This window comes from Phyllobates terribilis, unplaced genomic scaffold, assembly GCF_046119375.1.
Source record: "Phyllobates terribilis strain yellow unplaced genomic scaffold, ASM4611937v1 Scaffold_5__5_contigs__length_657084704, whole genome shotgun sequence".
Lineage (NCBI taxonomy): Eukaryota > Metazoa > Chordata > Amphibia > Anura > Dendrobatidae > Phyllobates > Phyllobates terribilis.
In genome coordinates, this window is record NW_027362765.1 from 285657622 (window position 1) to 285675552 (window position 17931).

The 17931-nt window shown below is 43.0% G+C and overlaps 1 protein-coding gene across 1 annotated transcript in view; it reads left to right on the forward strand.

Moving 5' to 3' along the window:
- The window catches only part of STXBP4 (syntaxin binding protein 4), a 91166-nt gene that overhangs the window by 37919 nt on the left and 35316 nt on the right, over nucleotides 1–17931 (forward strand). Inside the window, exons 5-9 of the mRNA XM_073684181.1 lie at nucleotides 4908–5052; nucleotides 8059–8134; nucleotides 9809–9888; nucleotides 10954–11050; nucleotides 14313–14431. Coding sequence (XP_073540282.1) covers nucleotides 4908–5052; nucleotides 8059–8134; nucleotides 9809–9888; nucleotides 10954–11050; nucleotides 14313–14431 — 517 coding nt within the window. The remainder of the gene's footprint in view (nucleotides 1–4907; nucleotides 5053–8058; nucleotides 8135–9808; nucleotides 9889–10953; nucleotides 11051–14312; nucleotides 14432–17931) is intronic.

Here is a 17931-nt window from a genome sequence, read left to right on the forward strand (position 1 = left end):
GCAAAACCCGCAGGTGCGGTAGACAAGCAGAGCAGAGCAAAACCCGCAGGTGCGGTAGACAAGCAGAGCAGAGCAAAACCCGCAGGTGCGGAAGACAAGCAGAGCAGAGCAAAACCCGCAGATGTGGTAGACAAGCAGAGCAGAGCAGAACCCGCAGGTGCCGTAGACAAGCGGAGCAGAGCAAAACCCGCAGGTGCAGTAAACAAGCAGAGCAGAGAAAATACATACAAGGTACTTATAATGAAGTAGCGAGTGGACACTAAACTCACAAACAGAAGTACAGAAACAACGAGTTGGAGTTAGATGCAGGTTCAGACACTGCAGGAAAAGGGAAGATACGGACATAGAGACAAACAAGTAACGGACTAGGACACTGTTCAGACAGAAACTGAACCAGGAACAAGATACAGGAACGAGCCTGTGAACTCAGCCCCCAGGGTGGCGGAAACAGACTAGAAGTCACAGATACAGGTAACGGGCCTGGGTATACAGCCCCCATGGTGGTGAAACAGACTAGAAGTCACAGATACAGGTAACAGGCCTGGGTATACAGCCCCCAGGGTGGCAGAAACAGACAAGATACAGGACAGGACCTGGCAACTCAGTTGCACAGAACACACTGAAAGAAAGTGTTGCTCAGGCACCTCCTACTGGGTGGAGGGGGTTTAAGTATCCAGTGACTCACAGCAATAGGCTGGGGACGCATTAGGACTGTGCACACAGTAACTATAAGAAACAGGCAGTAACCGCGCCGCTGCCCTAAGCAATCAGACAAGAGACATGCACACAGCAGGTACTGGAGCAAAGTGTGCAGCCTGGACTGATAGGTAAGATGGCGGTCTTGCATGGTGGGAGGTGGTAAGCCATGCAAGCACGCCGCCAGGGATGTTACAGTATTACCAGATAAAAACACTCCTGCGGAACGTAAAAATGCTATACGAACAAGAGAGTTGCTCCTGCTGACCTTTTTTTTTTTCCGTCCTTATGCTAGCCTCGCATTGCTTAATAAAATGGTCAGCCTTACCACAATACAAACATAGCCTCCCAGAGAACCTCCTCTCCCTCTCCTGGGAACGGGAGGACATTGTCCCAACTTGCATCGGTTCCTCGCTGACGGCGTGACTAGCCTGAGAGATGGGGTCCAACATTAAAAGAGCATTCTCTTCACTCTGCCTGGCTCTCAATCTTCTATCCACACGGATAGCTGTTTCCAAAGTGGCAGGTGCAGGATATGCAATGAGCAAATCTTTAACCCTTTCATTCAAACCTGCCAGAAACTGATTCTTGAGTGCTGGGTCATTCCATCTGACCTCTGCGGACCATCATCTGAAGAGGGTGAAATACTTCTCAGCCTCACCAGAACCCTGTTTAAGCCGTCTGAGCTCTGCCTCAGCTGATATGACTCGATCAGGAATGTCATATAACAATCCCAATGCAGTAAAAAATGCTTCTACTGACGTCAAACAAGAATCATTAGGATGTGAAGAAAATGCCCAGATTTGAGGTTCGCCTCGCAATAAAGACATAATAATCCCCACACGCTGTAATTCACTCCCTGAGGACCCATGTCTAAGCCAAAAATATAGTAAACATGCTTTTTTAAACGTAAAAAATTCCTGTCGTTTACCAGAAAAAAAACTCAGGTAATCCTACCTTTGGTTCATCAGGGCGTGCTCCAGGACAATTACTCACATGCTGTTGCAGACTGGCTACTTCCAGAGTTAACCCTTGCAGGCGCTGAGCAAGCTCCTGGACACTGTTCATACTGAAGGAATCCGGATGAGGATTTTTTTTATATATATATATATATATATATATATATTGGGCCGGACAAACTGTTGCGAAACTGCATCTCAACACTAGGGCAGAAGGGGGAAAAGCTGTCCCTGCACTAGGACTAGACTGCCCTACGGTGGAGTGGGCAACCTATTTCCAGCGAATAGACTCATCGACGTTTCCTAGACTAAACTCAAAAGAAGACCTAAAGGAAGAGGGCAAGGAAACCCTGAAAGAACTAAGGACAGGGAAAAAACAAACAGGTGACCTCCTAGCAGGAAACTAGAGGAAGCTGCAGAAACGAAAAAGGGAATACAGGAATCTCAGCAGGCAGAACTAGAGGATCCAAGAACTGCACAAAACTAAACATAGAAAGTATTACTACCAAACCTCCTAGCCAGAACTCTTGTGGATTAACACTGTTGTCCGGCAAGGACTAGGAGGCAGGTGCTGGGTAATAAAGGGTGATACAATCACCTGACCTTAGTCAAAACCAACACCAGGGGAAAAAGACCAACAGCCAGAAAACCACAACAAAATAACAAAATGGCGGATGATCCCAAAGAAACAGATTCTAACAACTGAGCCTCATTTTGACTTGTTTTAGGGACATTACAGCCTGTAGTGTGTTTTTCCACTTTAATTTTGGGGGTGACTCCAAATCCAGGCCTCCATTGGTTAATAAATTTGATTTCCATTGATGATTTTTGTGTGATTTTGTTGTCAGCACATTCAACTTTGTGCAGAACAAAGTATTCAATGAGAATATTTCATTCATTCAGATCTAGGATGTGTTATTTGAGTGTTCTCTTTATTTTTTTGAGCAGTGTATAAAATTAAAGGTATAAAATGCATGTTACACTTCTCTATATCTCCAGGGCACAAATCGATATAACGGTGCATCCATTTTTGAGTTGTGTGTTTCTACAAACGGGCTTACAGCCGCGTCTAGTAGGGATGTCAAACTCAAACACACAGAGGGCCAAAATGACAAACTTGGACAAAGTCGCGGGCCAACCAGTTTACAGTATAATGGGCCCCACAAACTCATCCATACATAATAATGAGCCCCACATAGTCCATACGGAATAATGAGCCCCACATAGTCCTCCATACAGACTATGTCCATATAGTGCGCCAAACAGTATAATGGGCCCTACATAGTCCTCCATGCAGAATAATGGGCCACACATAGTCTTCCATACAGAATAATGGGCCCCACATAGTCCTTCAAACAGAATAATGGGCCCCACATAGTCCTCCATAAAGAATAATGGCCCCACAGGGGTGGTGGTTTTGGTGCCGTGGGCCAAATAAAACCACCCTGCGGGCTAGGTTTGGTCCACGGGCCAAAGTTTGACATGTATGGTCTAGAACAGGGGTCCTCAAACTACGGCCCGCGGGCCACATGCGGCCCGCGGAGGACTTTTATCCGGCCCGCCGGGCTATGGGCGGAGGAGAGGAGAGCGGTGTCAGCGCCCGCTCCCTCCCGCTTGCTCAGGGCCCCGGCAGGCGGATACTTACCTCTCCCCGTGCCTCTGCAGATCCGCTGTCTTCCTGCTCTGCGCTTCCTGTGAAGTCTCAGGTCAGAGGGTGCGGTGACGTCTTTACACCGCGCCCTCCCGAGTGCCGTCACAGGCAGCGCAGAGCGGGACGACGACGACGCCGCGACGCTGGAGTCCAGACCAGAGTAGAGCAGCGGCAGCAAGTGAGAAGTGAGGTGAGTATTGGATTTTTTTTTTTTTTTAATGTATGGAGGCATAGGTCATTATATGGGGGGGGCATCCTGCAAGGGGTATAATATGGGGGGGTGACATCCTGCATGGGGCATGATATGGGGGTGACATCCTGCATGGAGCATTATATGGGGGGGGTGACATGCTGCATGTGGCATTATATGGGGGGGTGACATGCTGCATGGGTCATTATATGGGGCGGTGACATGCTGCATGGGGCATTATATGGGGGGGTGACATGCTGCATGGGGCATTATATGGGGGGGGTGACATGCTGCATGGGGCATTATAAAGACAGGGGAGTGATATCCTGCATGGGGCATTATATGAGGGGGTGACATCCTGCATGGGGCATTATATGGGGGGTGACATCCTGCATGGGGCATTATATGGGGGGTGACATCCTGCATGGGGCATTATATGGGGGGGGGAAAGGGACATCCTGCATGGGGCATTATATGGGGGGAAAGGGACATCCTGCATGGGGCATAATATGGGGGGGGGTGACATGCTGCGTGGGGCATAATATGGGGGGGTGACATGCTGCATGGGGCATATTATGGGGGGGTGACATGCTGCATGGGGCATTATATGGGGGGGTTGGTGACATGCTGCATGGGGCATTATATGGGGGGTGGCATCCAGCATGGGGCATTATAAGGGGGGAACAGCCTGCATGGGGCATTATAAGGGGTGGAACAGCCTGCATATGGCATTATAAGGGGGAAACAGCCTGCCTATTGGGAACATTTACCTGCCTATTGGGGACATTTACCTGCCTATTGGGGACCTATGCTGCCTATTGGGTACATTTACCTGCCTATTGGGGACATTTACCTGCCTATTGGCGATATTTACCTGCCTATTGAGGACCTATGCTGCTTATTGGGGACATTTACCTGCCTATTGGGGACCTATGCTGTCTATTGGGGACATTTACCTACCTATTGAGGACCTATGCTGCCTATTGGGTACATTTACCTGCCTATTGGGTACATTTACCTGCCTATTGGGGACCTATGCTGCCTATTGGGTACAGTTACCTACCTATTGAAATACCGGTTGATTTAACTTTACTTGTTCTTCATTTTAAATATTGTATTTGTTCCTGTATTGTTTTTTTACTACAAAATAAGATATGTGCAGTGTGCATAGGAATTTGTTCATAGTTTTTTTTTAAAAACTATATTCCGGCCCTCCAATGGTCTGAGGGACCGTGAACTGGCCCCGTGTTTAAAAAGTTTGAGGACCCCTGGTCTAGAAGATGACGCGGTCACAGGAACTGTGCGTGCACCATCCAGCAGAAGCCCTCTATAATATATGTAAATGTCTGTAAGGAATTGTTTCCATTTTCAGGTGTACGAGTGGGTGATGGATGTGATTTTTACACTGCAGGAAATGTTCCATTTGGGATATCTGTTTTATCAGACCTGACGGAGACCACAGCGACTCTGTGTTATCTGCATCAACTGGGGGGCTGAAAACTAACCTACTGCCAAAGATGTCTACTACACCAAAGTCCTCTAAATCCAACATCACTGTAAGTACAGATTCCCCATCTGCTTTCTTATTTGGATGTGAATGTGCACCGGAGGCCAAATGTCACTGGGGACACATAAGTAAGAAATGCATTAGAGTTTCCACGTTACATGCAATGTACTTGGGTGTTCCAGTAACTTACCCTTGGGTTTATGACTTGGCAGTGTGTGTATTTACCCACCACCCATACAAACTCCCCCTAAAATCTGCTCATTTCTAAAAAGTCTCTTTCCCACAGAAAGAAAGTTGATCAGAATTAAGCAAAATGAAACCATTTCCAACCATGAAATGAGATAGAATTGGGGATTGTGACCCACCCATTCTAGTGATCCTGGGGGTCCTAAGCATTGTAACCTCAACAAATTGAACAGAATTAAGCAAGATTCAACCATTTCCAGCAGAAATGAGAAAGAATTGGGGATTGTGACCCCCATTTTAGTGATCATGGGGGTCCTTGACAGTGTGACTTCCAATGATCAAGACATTTATCACCTATCTTGGCACCCCCGCCAATCAGCTGTTACCCGTGGCATCCAGTCGTTTTCGGATGCTTCTGGATTTCAACAGTTCCAGGTACTCCATGACTGGGTACTGCAGATCCCCCCCCACACCCTTTATCATCCAAGAACTTCTGTCCTCTACCGCTGGTGACAGCACCCCCACCGATAAGATATTGATGGTATATCCCCGGGATAGTTGATCAATAAATAAAGTAAACCTCCTCTGAGAAGATGAGCTGCTCCTAATCTAACATTTATGACCTCCCAGACCAGAATAAACCACTAGCAATACTGTCAGATGTTAGATTCTGTCTGGGACGAGCAGTGCGGCCCCCAGTCTCAACATTGTAGTTCAGTAATGTGCTCCAATAAACTATATTCAAGTTGTGTGGCACTTATTTATTGGCCGGTTACAGAGGCAGACGAGCAGTGATGGGGACAGAATGATCGCTAATTCTGTGCATATATACAGTTGAAACCAGAAGTTTACATACACTATATAAAAAGACACATATGCATGTTTTTCTCAATATCTGACATGAAATAAGAATAAACCTTTCCCGTTTTAGGTAAATTAGGATTACCATGATTTTTAAGATTTGTCAAGTGCCAGAATAATGAGAGAGAGAGAGAATTTTTTAAGGCATTTTTATTACTTACTGCAAAGTCAAAAGTTTACATACACTAAGATTACTATGCCTTTAAATAATTCTGGACTACCCATATGATGATGTCATGTGATTGGAAGCTTCTGACAACATCTGAGTTAATTAGAAACACACCTGTGGATGCATTTTAATGCACACCTGAAACACACTGCTTTTTTGTGTAGCATCATGGGAAAGTCTAAAGAAATCAGCCAAGATATCAGGAAGAGAATTGTGGACTTGCACAAGTTTGGCTCATCCTCGGGTACAATTTCAAGATACCTGAAGGTGCATCGTTCATCTGTACAAACAATTATACACAAGTACAAACAAGATGGGAATGTCCAGCCATCATACCGCTCAGGAAGGAGACTGGTTTTGTGTCCCAGAAATGAACTTGCTTTGGTCCGACATGTGCATATGAACCCAAGGACAAAAGCAAAAGACCTTGTGAAGATGATGGCGGAAGCTGGTAAGATTGTATCAATATCCACAGTGAAACGAGTACTGTATCAACATGGGCTGAAAGGCCACTCTGCCAGGAAGAAGCCATTACTCCAAAAGAAACATAAAAAAGCCAGATTAATGTTTGCAAATGCACACAGGAACAAAGACCTTAATTTTTGGAGACATATCCTGTGGTCTGACGAAACTAAAATTGAACTTTTTGGGCATAATGACCACCGTTACTTTGGAGGAAAAAGGGAGAAGCTTGTAAGCCTAAAAACACCATCCCAACTGTGAAACTCAGGGGTGGCAGCATCATGTTGTAGGGTTGTTTTGCTGCAGGAGGGACTGGTGCACTTCACAAAATAGACGGCATCATGAGAAAAGAAGATTATGTGGCAATACTGAAGCAACATCTCAAGACATCAGCCAGGAAGTTAAAACTTGGGCGGAAATGGGTCTTGCAAATGGACAATGACCTGAAGCATGCTGCCAAAATAGTAAAAAAAGTGGCTTAAGGATAGCAAAGTCAATGTTTTAGAGTGGCCATCACAAAGCCCTGATCTCAATCCAATTGAAAATGTATGGGCAAAGCTGAAAAGGCCGGGGCGAGCAAGGCGACCTACAAACCTGGATCAGTTACACCAGTTTTATCAGGAGGAATGGGCCCAAATTCTGACCAACTATTGTGAGAAGCTTGTGGAAGGATATACCAAACGTTTGACCCAAGTCATTCAGTTTAAGGGCAATGGTACCAAATACTAATGAAACTCTTGACTTTGCAGGAAGTAATAAAAATGCCTTAAAACATTCTCTCTCGCTCATTATTCTGTCATTTGGCAAATATTAAAAATTATGGTAATGCTAATTAACCTAAAACGGGAAAGGTTTATTCTGATTTCATGTCAGATATTGAGAAAAACATGAATATGTGTCTTTTTATATAGTGTATGTAAACTTCTGGTTTCAACTATCGGCAGCACATCAGCTGATTACACAGGACAACAAGCTGCCAATAGCAATGATTTGTAAGAATTAAAAATCCCATTACCTCACAAATGAGAGTTTTGCTTTTTGGCATGTTTGCACCAGCCGATAATTGGGAAAGTGCGTTCCTACAAACATTTGCCAATTATCGTCTCATTTAAAATGGCCTTAATATATCTCCCTACTACCATAATGCTATTTGCTATTGTGAACTCTTGGAAAACTGTTTGCCAGCACATGTTGGAGTTGTAAGAATACCACTCCTGGTCTCCTGCTTGTATGATTTTTGCCATTAATATTTTCATAATCCTGAATATTATAATAAAAGAATCTCAGGCGCATTTATATTTTATATGACTTTTTTATGTTTGTTTGTTTTTTATTCCTTTTTTTGTAATTAATTTCTCCTCCTTTCTCTCTGAGCAGAGTCAAAGTGGCTGTATTAAAGAGCAGCACACAGTAGCCCCCTTACACGGGAGTGAGTCAGATGAGTCTCCGTCAGGTAATCTCACTATTATGATGTGACACTTTTTAATTTTACTTCTACTCTTTACAAAATACACAGCATAATATTGGCTTTATGAGCCATATAAACGATGTGCGCCTTGATTCTGAAAAGATAAAGATAGTTCCTAAAATAAGCTCCTCCAGCAGTTTTGTGGCTGAGGGGTCTGAAAAAAACAAGATGAGTTGGTCGAGCATTCTCTAAGTAACTATAGCAAGCCATAGATTTCAACTAAAAATATTTTTATATTTTCCTCCAGAATCAGCACCACATCTCTCCTTGGTATGATGTTGTAGCTCATCCCTAAATGCTGTTCTAGACATAACCTTTGAACAACTCCTTTAACCCTTTCACACAAAATCACATACATGTACTTCATTGCAGGAATTTCTGTGTTTGGAGAGAGCTCATAAGCCGTGGCTGGAGCTGAGCTCCTATGGCTGCTGTTACTCATTTATGTGCTGCTGTTAATCTCTGATATTATCTTTTCAATGGAGCGTGCACCAGCTCCAATTGGTCCCTGATGGGTTACTTTGGCAGCCAGGAGCCTGTTGAAGACTCCTGTCACTGCCATCGTGGTACTCCTGTGAAGCTCATCCACAGACTTAGCTCCATTGGAAACCAAGAATTGTACTATATGCTGCAATACCGCAGCATATAGTATAAGGCAAGCGATTGAGCAATCGCAGGTTCAGGTCCCATAAGGGGACCAAAAAAACTAAAGTGAAATATGAAAAAAAAAAGTTTTTAAAAAATATTTAAAAAAACACTTTTCTCCCCTTCAGAAATTAACTAAAATAAAAAATAAATGTATATGGTATTGCTGCATTCACAAAAGTCCGATCTAATAAAATATAAAATTATTTAACCTGGTAAACACCATAACGAGAAAAAAAAATATCAACAACAGATCTACTTTTTCTTCCTTATCTCTGTAAAAAAGTAAGAAAAGAAAAGAAAAATGAGTAAGAATGCGTACAGGTCTTGAAACCTGTCAGCAGTCTTCTGATTATTTCATGGGATGCATCGTGAATTTTTTTTAATGCAGTTATAATAAACATGGTTTTATTTCCCTACGCTGGATAAATCAGATTATTTTGCTATCCCTAAAAAATGAGATAAAAGCAAATAAGCCCTCACACAGCTCAGCCGATGGAAAAAAGGAAAATGTTACGAGTCTCGAAAAATGTTGAAAGAAACCAAAACGTTGTTTTTACAACTTCAGATTTTTGTTTTCCCCACTTAAATGAAAAAAAAAAAAACCTATACAAGTTTGCTATCACAATTGTACTGACCTGGAGAATCACGATTCAGAGTCATTTTTACCACAAAAATAACATTGTAAAAACAAACCACCCAAAAAATCTTTTTTCACAATTTCACTTCACTTGGATTTTTTTTCCCAATGCATCGAATATTAAAAAATGGATGGTGTCATTCAAAACATCAACTCGTCTGCTAAAAAAAAATCTCATGTCAATGGAAAAATCAAAAAAAATTTGGCTCTTGGAAGAAGGGGAGGAAAAAACAAAACTCCCAAAACTAAATATTGTCTGATCTTTAAAGGGTTAAATAATTTGTCCAGCGAACTGTAACCTGGTTTCTTTCTGTTCCTTTATTGAGGTCACCATGTCATGTCAGTAAGTAATGCACACCCCTTTTTTTTTCCAGTTCCTCATCAGGGACACAACCGGAAAAAGTTGATTTCTCTGAACTGTGATGTCCGACTCCAAGTAGAAAAACTAGAGATGGTAAGAGAGTGATTTACAGCTTTCTTGTTGGACGGCCTTACGTGGTGGGAATATTTACTGTGATTTTCAAAGAACGTCAACTAGAATCTTTCCACCACCCACTAGCCATGATTGATAGCCTCCTTTATTTCCATGGTGATGGGGAGAGAGTAATAATTATAACTAATGAATGGGTCAAACTTCCCGACATATGGATGACCGGACACAGTAGCATATGTGCTGCTATGTGTCTGCAGAAGTGTCCAAAGAAATTCTGTGCTGTACTACTGGTATCACCATTCAGGAATGCGAGCCATTAAGTCAGTAATATGCCACTGATTGGCTGCAGCGGTCACATGCCTGCTGCATGTAAATAATAAATGAAACTATCACTGGAAGGTCTGCACTAGATGATCAGTGAAAAGAATAGGTGACTAGTCTAACTTTTTATTTTTTGTAACATCCCTAGCTGTTTATAGAACTACTTGGATAGCCCCTTTAAAAGAAAACATGCAGCCACCACTATAAAGTGCCCAGAAGTAAAAGGTGTAGTCTGGTTAAAACAAGTTATCACCTATCTAGAAGGGTGATAACCTGTTGATTGGTAGTGGTCAAACTGCTGGGACCCACACCAATCAGCCGAATGAGGCACTTTAGAAATGAGCGACCATGCACATGCCCGACCTCCGCTCCTTCTATTCCCTATAGAGTTGGAAAGCTCTGCGCTCAGCGTTTTCCTGCAGCCCCGTAGAGAATGAACGGCATGGTGGTCGGGCATCCGACCTGCTGCTCCATTTTGTGGCAGGGATAAAAGTTTCCCGTCATTAATAAAATTTCCCTGTTCTGCCGACCATTGCAGGTCCCGTCGATCAGACCCCCACCATTCAGTAAGTTATCACCCATCCCCTTGTTTTCATTGGACAACCCCTTTAATGATAATGATCTTGCTCAGCGCTCTAAAGAGATGTCCACCATTCACATCATGATCTCCATTCTCAGACTTGTACACAAGGACAAATTTCATATGTCCTTATAATTTTTAGCCTCTTTTTACTAAACACGCACTTCATCTCTTTTTCTCCATAGGCTCTGAGGTATTTAGGTATTAGCCTGACAGAGGAAGAGAAGCAGTTGATGAGAAGCCACATGAACTTGGATGACAATGACACAGTGTGTTTTGGAGGTAGTTGATTGTATTGTATGTAGAAAGAGAATACAGCGAGCTGTAGATAATATCAGGGTAATTAGTCGTCCTAACAGGCTAGTATCCAAAAGCAGGCGCAAATCTGCAATACTGAAGCAAGCAAAGACAGAAGATGCAGCTGGCGCTAAGGCTAAGTGCACACTGCTTCTGTGCACTTAGACTGCATTATACGTCAGGAGCTTTTCCCATAGGCGACCAATTCACCAGACGGAAGCCATAAGGTTGTTCTTTTGCCCTCTGTCTGTCTGTTATATGTTGGCATGCCATTTCTTTAAAGGGAATCTGTCAGTAGGATCAACCTTTCTAAACCGTCTATATGGACATGAAGGTCATAGGAAGCTGAATATAATGATAACTTGATATCTACAATCCAATGTCTTATTCCGGAAAGATCCACGTTCTTCTTATGTGTAAGTGAGCTGTTAAGATCTATGGGCCGGACATTGATCTCCCTGAGATTCTGCCTCCAGAGCTTATTTTATATGAAAGGGGGAGTTACCAGTGTGAGACATGTAATAACTGACAATCTGCTCTGCTGATCTACATGTCTCACACTGGTAACGACCCTTTTCATTTATAATAAGCCGTGGAGGCAGATTCTCATGCAGAGCAGTGTCCGGCCCATAAATCGTAACATCTAATTTACATATAATAAAAATGTTCATATCTCTGGGATAAGATATCGGATCGGAGATATCAAGTTATGATTTTATTCAGCCTCCAATGTCCTAATGACCTACATGCTCATATAGACGGCTTAGGAAGGTTGATCTTAATGACAAATTTCCTTAACCATATAGGAAAGTGCAGCAGATTGCATTTTCCTCTACAGTATAACTACTGGAAAGAAATGTGGTATACATTCCTTCACATTGGGTCCCTTGGCATCCATCCTGACTGTGGCCATAGATGTAGCATGGACAATGTATGCATATTGTAATGTACTGTATTGAACTACTGCATGATTGCATCATTGTGTGAGCTCACATGCCACAACATTACAGCCTGGCAGACACTATCCACGGTTGATATATGGCAGGGGAAATCATTCTCTACATTAGTGACAGGTTGCACAATTCTGTACGTCTACCTCCACAGCTCTAAACTTCTCGTCAGCCCGCCCTGTGCTTCCTGACAAAGTCAGTTATATTTCAGAAAGCTAAAGAAAGTAAAACTTTGCAATCAAAACAAAGCTTCCCATACTAAAGGGGCTTTGCAGATAAGGTGGACTTGGGACACAGCTAGACTTGACAGGAAGGAGGCCTCCAGGCAATCCTTCACGGTGCACTCTGAGACCACCCTGTATTTATCTGCTCTCCTGCTAAATGTGATGTAGTGTCTCACCACGCTGTGCGACTGCATTCTCCACCACATCAGAGGAACGTCTCTCTGTAAGGAGCAATCCTGGTGATGGTGAGCTTCTCAGCACCACTGCTATGGCACCCAGATGTGCCACCAACTCAGGAGCTCCTGCTCCCAGCACTGTGACCCACTATGTGCCACCAGATGCTGCATGTGGCAGCTAAAGATGGGGGGCAGACAGCGCGTCACACCGACACACACAGGGAAGAGTGATACAAGGACCTTGGAAGACAGCCATTGAGGAGTCATTCGGGGATAAGACACCAACAATGGGAGCCCTGTGATATTTAGTTGAGCAGTACCACTCCCTTGCAAACTTTTTTCAGGATGTATTCCATCTGGCGGAAGATTTATACAAAGGACAAATGCACCTTAACATGTGCATGTCTTACACATAGACTTTACCTCAGCATTGCTGCTGATTTAATGCTTTTTCTTGTGAAACCGGAAGCACAAAGCCACATGACAATTTTTGCAACTGATTTTTTAAGTTCTATAAAATTCACCCTTAGGCCAGGGTGACCGGACCGTGTATTCTGCTGTCATACGAGAGATTCAGGCTGATTAAATCACACTTTGATCAGAGTGTGTTCCCATTTTCTCTGATATGGAGAAGTTGGAGAAAAAAATTCTCCGTCTTCTCCATTCTTTCAGTCCGCAGAAATCGGACTGTACTTAGATGTCATCCTAATCCAGACCGATGCGTCCCATGCACTCATTGACTTGCATGGCTGAGTGCGAAAGAAATATCCGATCAAACACTGAAATACTGTGATTTTTTTTCTCCAGACCGGCCCTGTTCAAGGGGAAAAATCAGACATGTGCACAGTCCCATAATAGAATAACGTGGGGATGAGTGTTATCTGTCAAAATGACACATAGCATTCATCTGATTTATTATGGTCGTCTGCATGAGCCCTTAGACTGACAGAGGGAAAAGCAGCTGAAGATGGAGCCACCTGCCCCAGCACGCTTACACATCGCTGATAATGGTGAACTGCTTTCTTACACTGACACAGATGTGTTCGTATAAGAAAGCGGGGGATGGGGCAGTTGCCCGGATTGGTGCTCATGGTGGAACATAGCTGTTCTAGTGCTTATGACTGAATATAAATGTCTCTTATATATCTGTTTTTTCTCCATTTAAAATTGGTGACACCTCCAATATGCAGGATTTACAATGTATCTAGACCCTTTTTTCTAATACTGGACAACCATGTGAAGCTCAGATTACCCAAACATCCACCTGATGCAAAACTGAAGCCCCATCAACTTTCTCCAGACGTTGCACAAAACCCTCTGGTGACCAGTGTTGCTCAGCCTGGATCTCCTGCAGATATTACATGTGCACAGGCACCCACATTAGATTTCCTTTCCATTTTATTACATACTTAGTACTATTCTTATGCATTTGTACTGGACATTGTTGATTCACCATTGAATCTTCACTTTGATTAGTTTTAGGCTGTGTCACATTAGGTTTCGAGACTTTACTTGGGGTATGCAATCGGAAAATCTCCCAGCGCATATGTCAATCGTATCCATAGATATTGGAGGAGATGTCTTCAATCTGGTGCAGAGGAGATGTGGAGAAGTTGCCTTATGGAAAGTGAATAGATCAGCTTAGGCTGTGGGGTCTGGGTGCTGCACAAGTATCATGGCCATATAAAAGCAGCCATAGACTGGTTTTGGAGAGCGTATTTTATTATGGCACCTATACTTGGATCTGTTCTAATAAACGGCACTACGGCAGATCCAAGTACTGGAATGTTGTGCCATTATTGGCTATTGCATCATGATACAAAAAAAGCAATTATAACTAGTTCTTCCATGCACGTTCCCATGTTTAGATGCTAAATCCATTTCCTCCATGTGCTAGACTTTCTTCAGGTGGCCAAAGAGATGTTAAATCTGCAGTTAGAAGAGAGAGATTTCGGACAATACGTACTAACAGAAGAGTCTGAAGACACACATTCTGTGGACAGCGTCACACATCAGGTATGATGTCCTCATACTTCTGTAAATTGTATCTCAGCAATGACTTGTTAGCAGGACCATGGCTGCTAGTGGAATCTGGCTACAAATGTTTAATTTCCCTGCAGCGTCTCGACAGGGGAAATGAGGTATTACACAGTTTTTATTAAAATCAACGGACTGTCTGTGTAATGCGCTTACATGCCAGATCCTCAACAGCAATAAATAACTTTTGTAGCAGTTTTTCACTCTGGTTGAGGTTCCACATTGGGGCACCTCCCATCAATTTACTGAAAAATCTGGTTATTTCAAAAAGGGTTTTCAATGACATTACCAATTAATGGGTAATGTGCACACATTTTTTACAGCACATAATCCATCTGCTTGTTAAATAAATGAATATATTATTCCTATTGTATATACCGTATTTTTCGTACTATAAGACGCACCGGACCATAAGACACACCTAGGTTTTAGAGGAGGAAAATAAAAAAATAAAAATTTAAGCAAAAAATGTGGTCATGATGCACTTTTAAAAGGGGGGGTCTTCTGCTGACACTGGTATAGGGGTAATGTCCCCCAATTCTGACAATATCCCCCATCCTGGTATATGTGGTCCCCATCCCCATCCTGGTTAGAGATGAGCTGTGTTAGACTAGAACTGTTCGCCAATCTCAAATTCGAGCTGTTTTGGGCGGTGTTCGAGTTGTTCGATGAACCCGAACGATTTGCAAAAAATTCGGCTGTTCGAGGTTATGTTCGATAACTGTTCGTGCACCAAAAGCATGTCCTGCATGTCTGGCGCTATTTAGAGCACCAATCATGCAGGGATTGTCTGCCACTCACTGTAATGCCACAGCCATGGTGGTTGTGGCATTACAGTGATTGCCCAAATCGATGGGAACTGTGCTCACAGTGAAACATGAAAAGCCGGCAATTCAGCAGCGGCATACACCGGTACCCGACAATTTAGAACCGAAAGAATAGAGCTTCACACATAGATTAGATAGATAGAAACATGTCAGTCACATATATAAGAAGTACAGTGACAGTGTTGATTACTGTACTTGTCATTTAGTGTAAAGGATTTATTAAAAAAATATATTAGTGTTTTCATGCACTGTCTCTTTAAAAAAGCCGGCCGGCAATTCAGCAGCGGTACCCGACAATTTAGAATGGAAGGAATAGAGCATCACACATAGATTAGATAGATAGAAACATGTCAGTCACATATATAAGAAGTACAGTGACATTGTTGCTTACTGTACTTGTCATTTAGTGTAAAGGATTTATTAAAAAAATATATTAGTGTTTTCATGCACTGTCTCTTTAAAAAAGCCGGCCGGCAATTCAGCAGCGGTACCCGACAATTTAGAATGGAAGGAATAGAGAATCACACATAGATTAGATAGATAGAAACATGTCAGTCACACATATAAGAAGTACAGTGACAGTGTTGATTACTGTACTTGCCATTTAGTGTAAAGGATTTATTAAAAAAAATATTATTGTTTTCATGCACCGTCTCTTTAAAAAAGCCGGCCGGCAATTCAGCAGGGTACCCGACAATTTAGAATGGAAGGAATAGAGCATCACACATAGATTAGATAGATAGAAACATGTCAGTCACATATATAATAAGTACAGTGATAGTGTTGGTTACTGTACTTGTCATTTAGTGTTAAAATAAAGGATTTATTTAAAAAAAAATTGGCGTGGGGTTCCCCGTAATTTTAGGCTCTAGCGGAGGTTAAGCAGACGGCTGGGGCAGATGTTTGAAGCCTGGGAAGGGGGTAATACCCACGGAGCTTCCCAGGCTACTAATATCAGCCCCAGCTGAATGCCTAGCCTTTACTAGCTATTAAAATGGGGGACCCCCCAAAAAAAATGACGTGGGGTCCCCCCTATTTTAATAGCTAGCAAAGGCTAGGCAGACAGCTGGGGGCTGATATTAATAGCTCAAGAAGGGTGCCATGAATATTGGCCCCCTCCCAGGCTAGAAACACCAGCCGTCAGCCGCCCCAGAAATGGCGCATCCATAGGATGCGCCAATTCTGGCACTTAGCCTCGCTCTTCCCACTGCCCTGTAGCGGTGGCAGTGGGGTAATAGGGCTGGGGTTGATGTCAGCTTATAATGCCAGCTGACATCAAGCCCAGGTTAGTAATGGAGAGTCGTCTATAAGACACCCCCATTACTAACCCCGTAGTCAAAGTTAAAAAAAAACACAAACACCCAGAATAAAGTCCTTTAATTGAAATAAAGACACAATTCTTTATTGTTCTAAATTAAACCATACTTACAATCACGCCCATTCCAGCTGAAGCCAACGATCCCCTGCAATAAAAGAAAAATAATAAAGCAACATAATACTTGCCTTTCCATGGTTCCCACGACAGCTTCAGCTCTGCTACATCGAGATGACAGGCTGGACCGCAGCAGAAAGCTGCCATCCAGCCTGTCATCCCGCAGACACTGAGAAGCGCAGGCTTGCTTGCGCTCCTCAGCGTCTCTCTGTGACGGCATCCAGATGAGCCGAGTTCATGTCCAATGAACTCGGCACACCTCATGCACGTCACTGACAGCGTGGGAAAATTCTCACGCTGAAGCGCTGAGGGCAGGAGAATTCTCCCACGCTGTCAGTGACGTGCATGAGCCGAGCTCATGTCCAATGAACTCAGTTCACCTCATGCACGTCACTGACAGCGTTGGAAAATTCTCCTGCACTCAGCTCTTCAGCGTGAGAATTCTCCCACGCTGAAGCGCTGAGTGCAGGAGAATTTTCCCACGCTGTCAGTGACGTGCATGAGGTGAGACGAGTTCATTGGAATATTCATTTTCTTTAGCAGCGGGGACAGTGTAGGCTGCAGAGGGCGGCTGCTGCCTCCTGTGCCCCACTCCTTCACCGATACCTCTACCAGCACACCACACATAAATATACACCCCCCCAACATTCGGACTATAAGACGCACCCCCCATTTTCCTCCAAAATTTTAGAGGAAAAAAGTGCGTCTTATGGTCCGAAAAATACGGTAATTAATACATTTTTTTTATATATATATATATATATATATATATATATATATATATATATATATACAATGAATATATTAAATTATACCTGTTTTGAGCATAATAAAAATGAAATGCAAGTGTTTATAGATGCAAGACATACAGTACATAGGAACAGGAAATACATACGTACAGGACATACAGTAAATAGGTATAGGATATTATTATTTATTTTTAGAGCACCATTGAATCCATGATGCTGTACATGAAAAGGGCTTATATACAAAATACAGATATAAATTACAGTGAACAAACAAATAATTACAGTCAGGTACAGAAGGGAGATGGCCCTGCATTTGGGGGTTTATAGTCTACAGGTAACGGGGAAGGAGACATTAGGTTGAGTGGTTGCAGCAGCTCTGGTGGTGTTGAAGTGTCAGCGTGGTCATTGCAGGCTGTACATTTTCTTGAAGAGATGGGTTTTCAAGTTCTTTCTGAAGTTTAGGATGGGGGA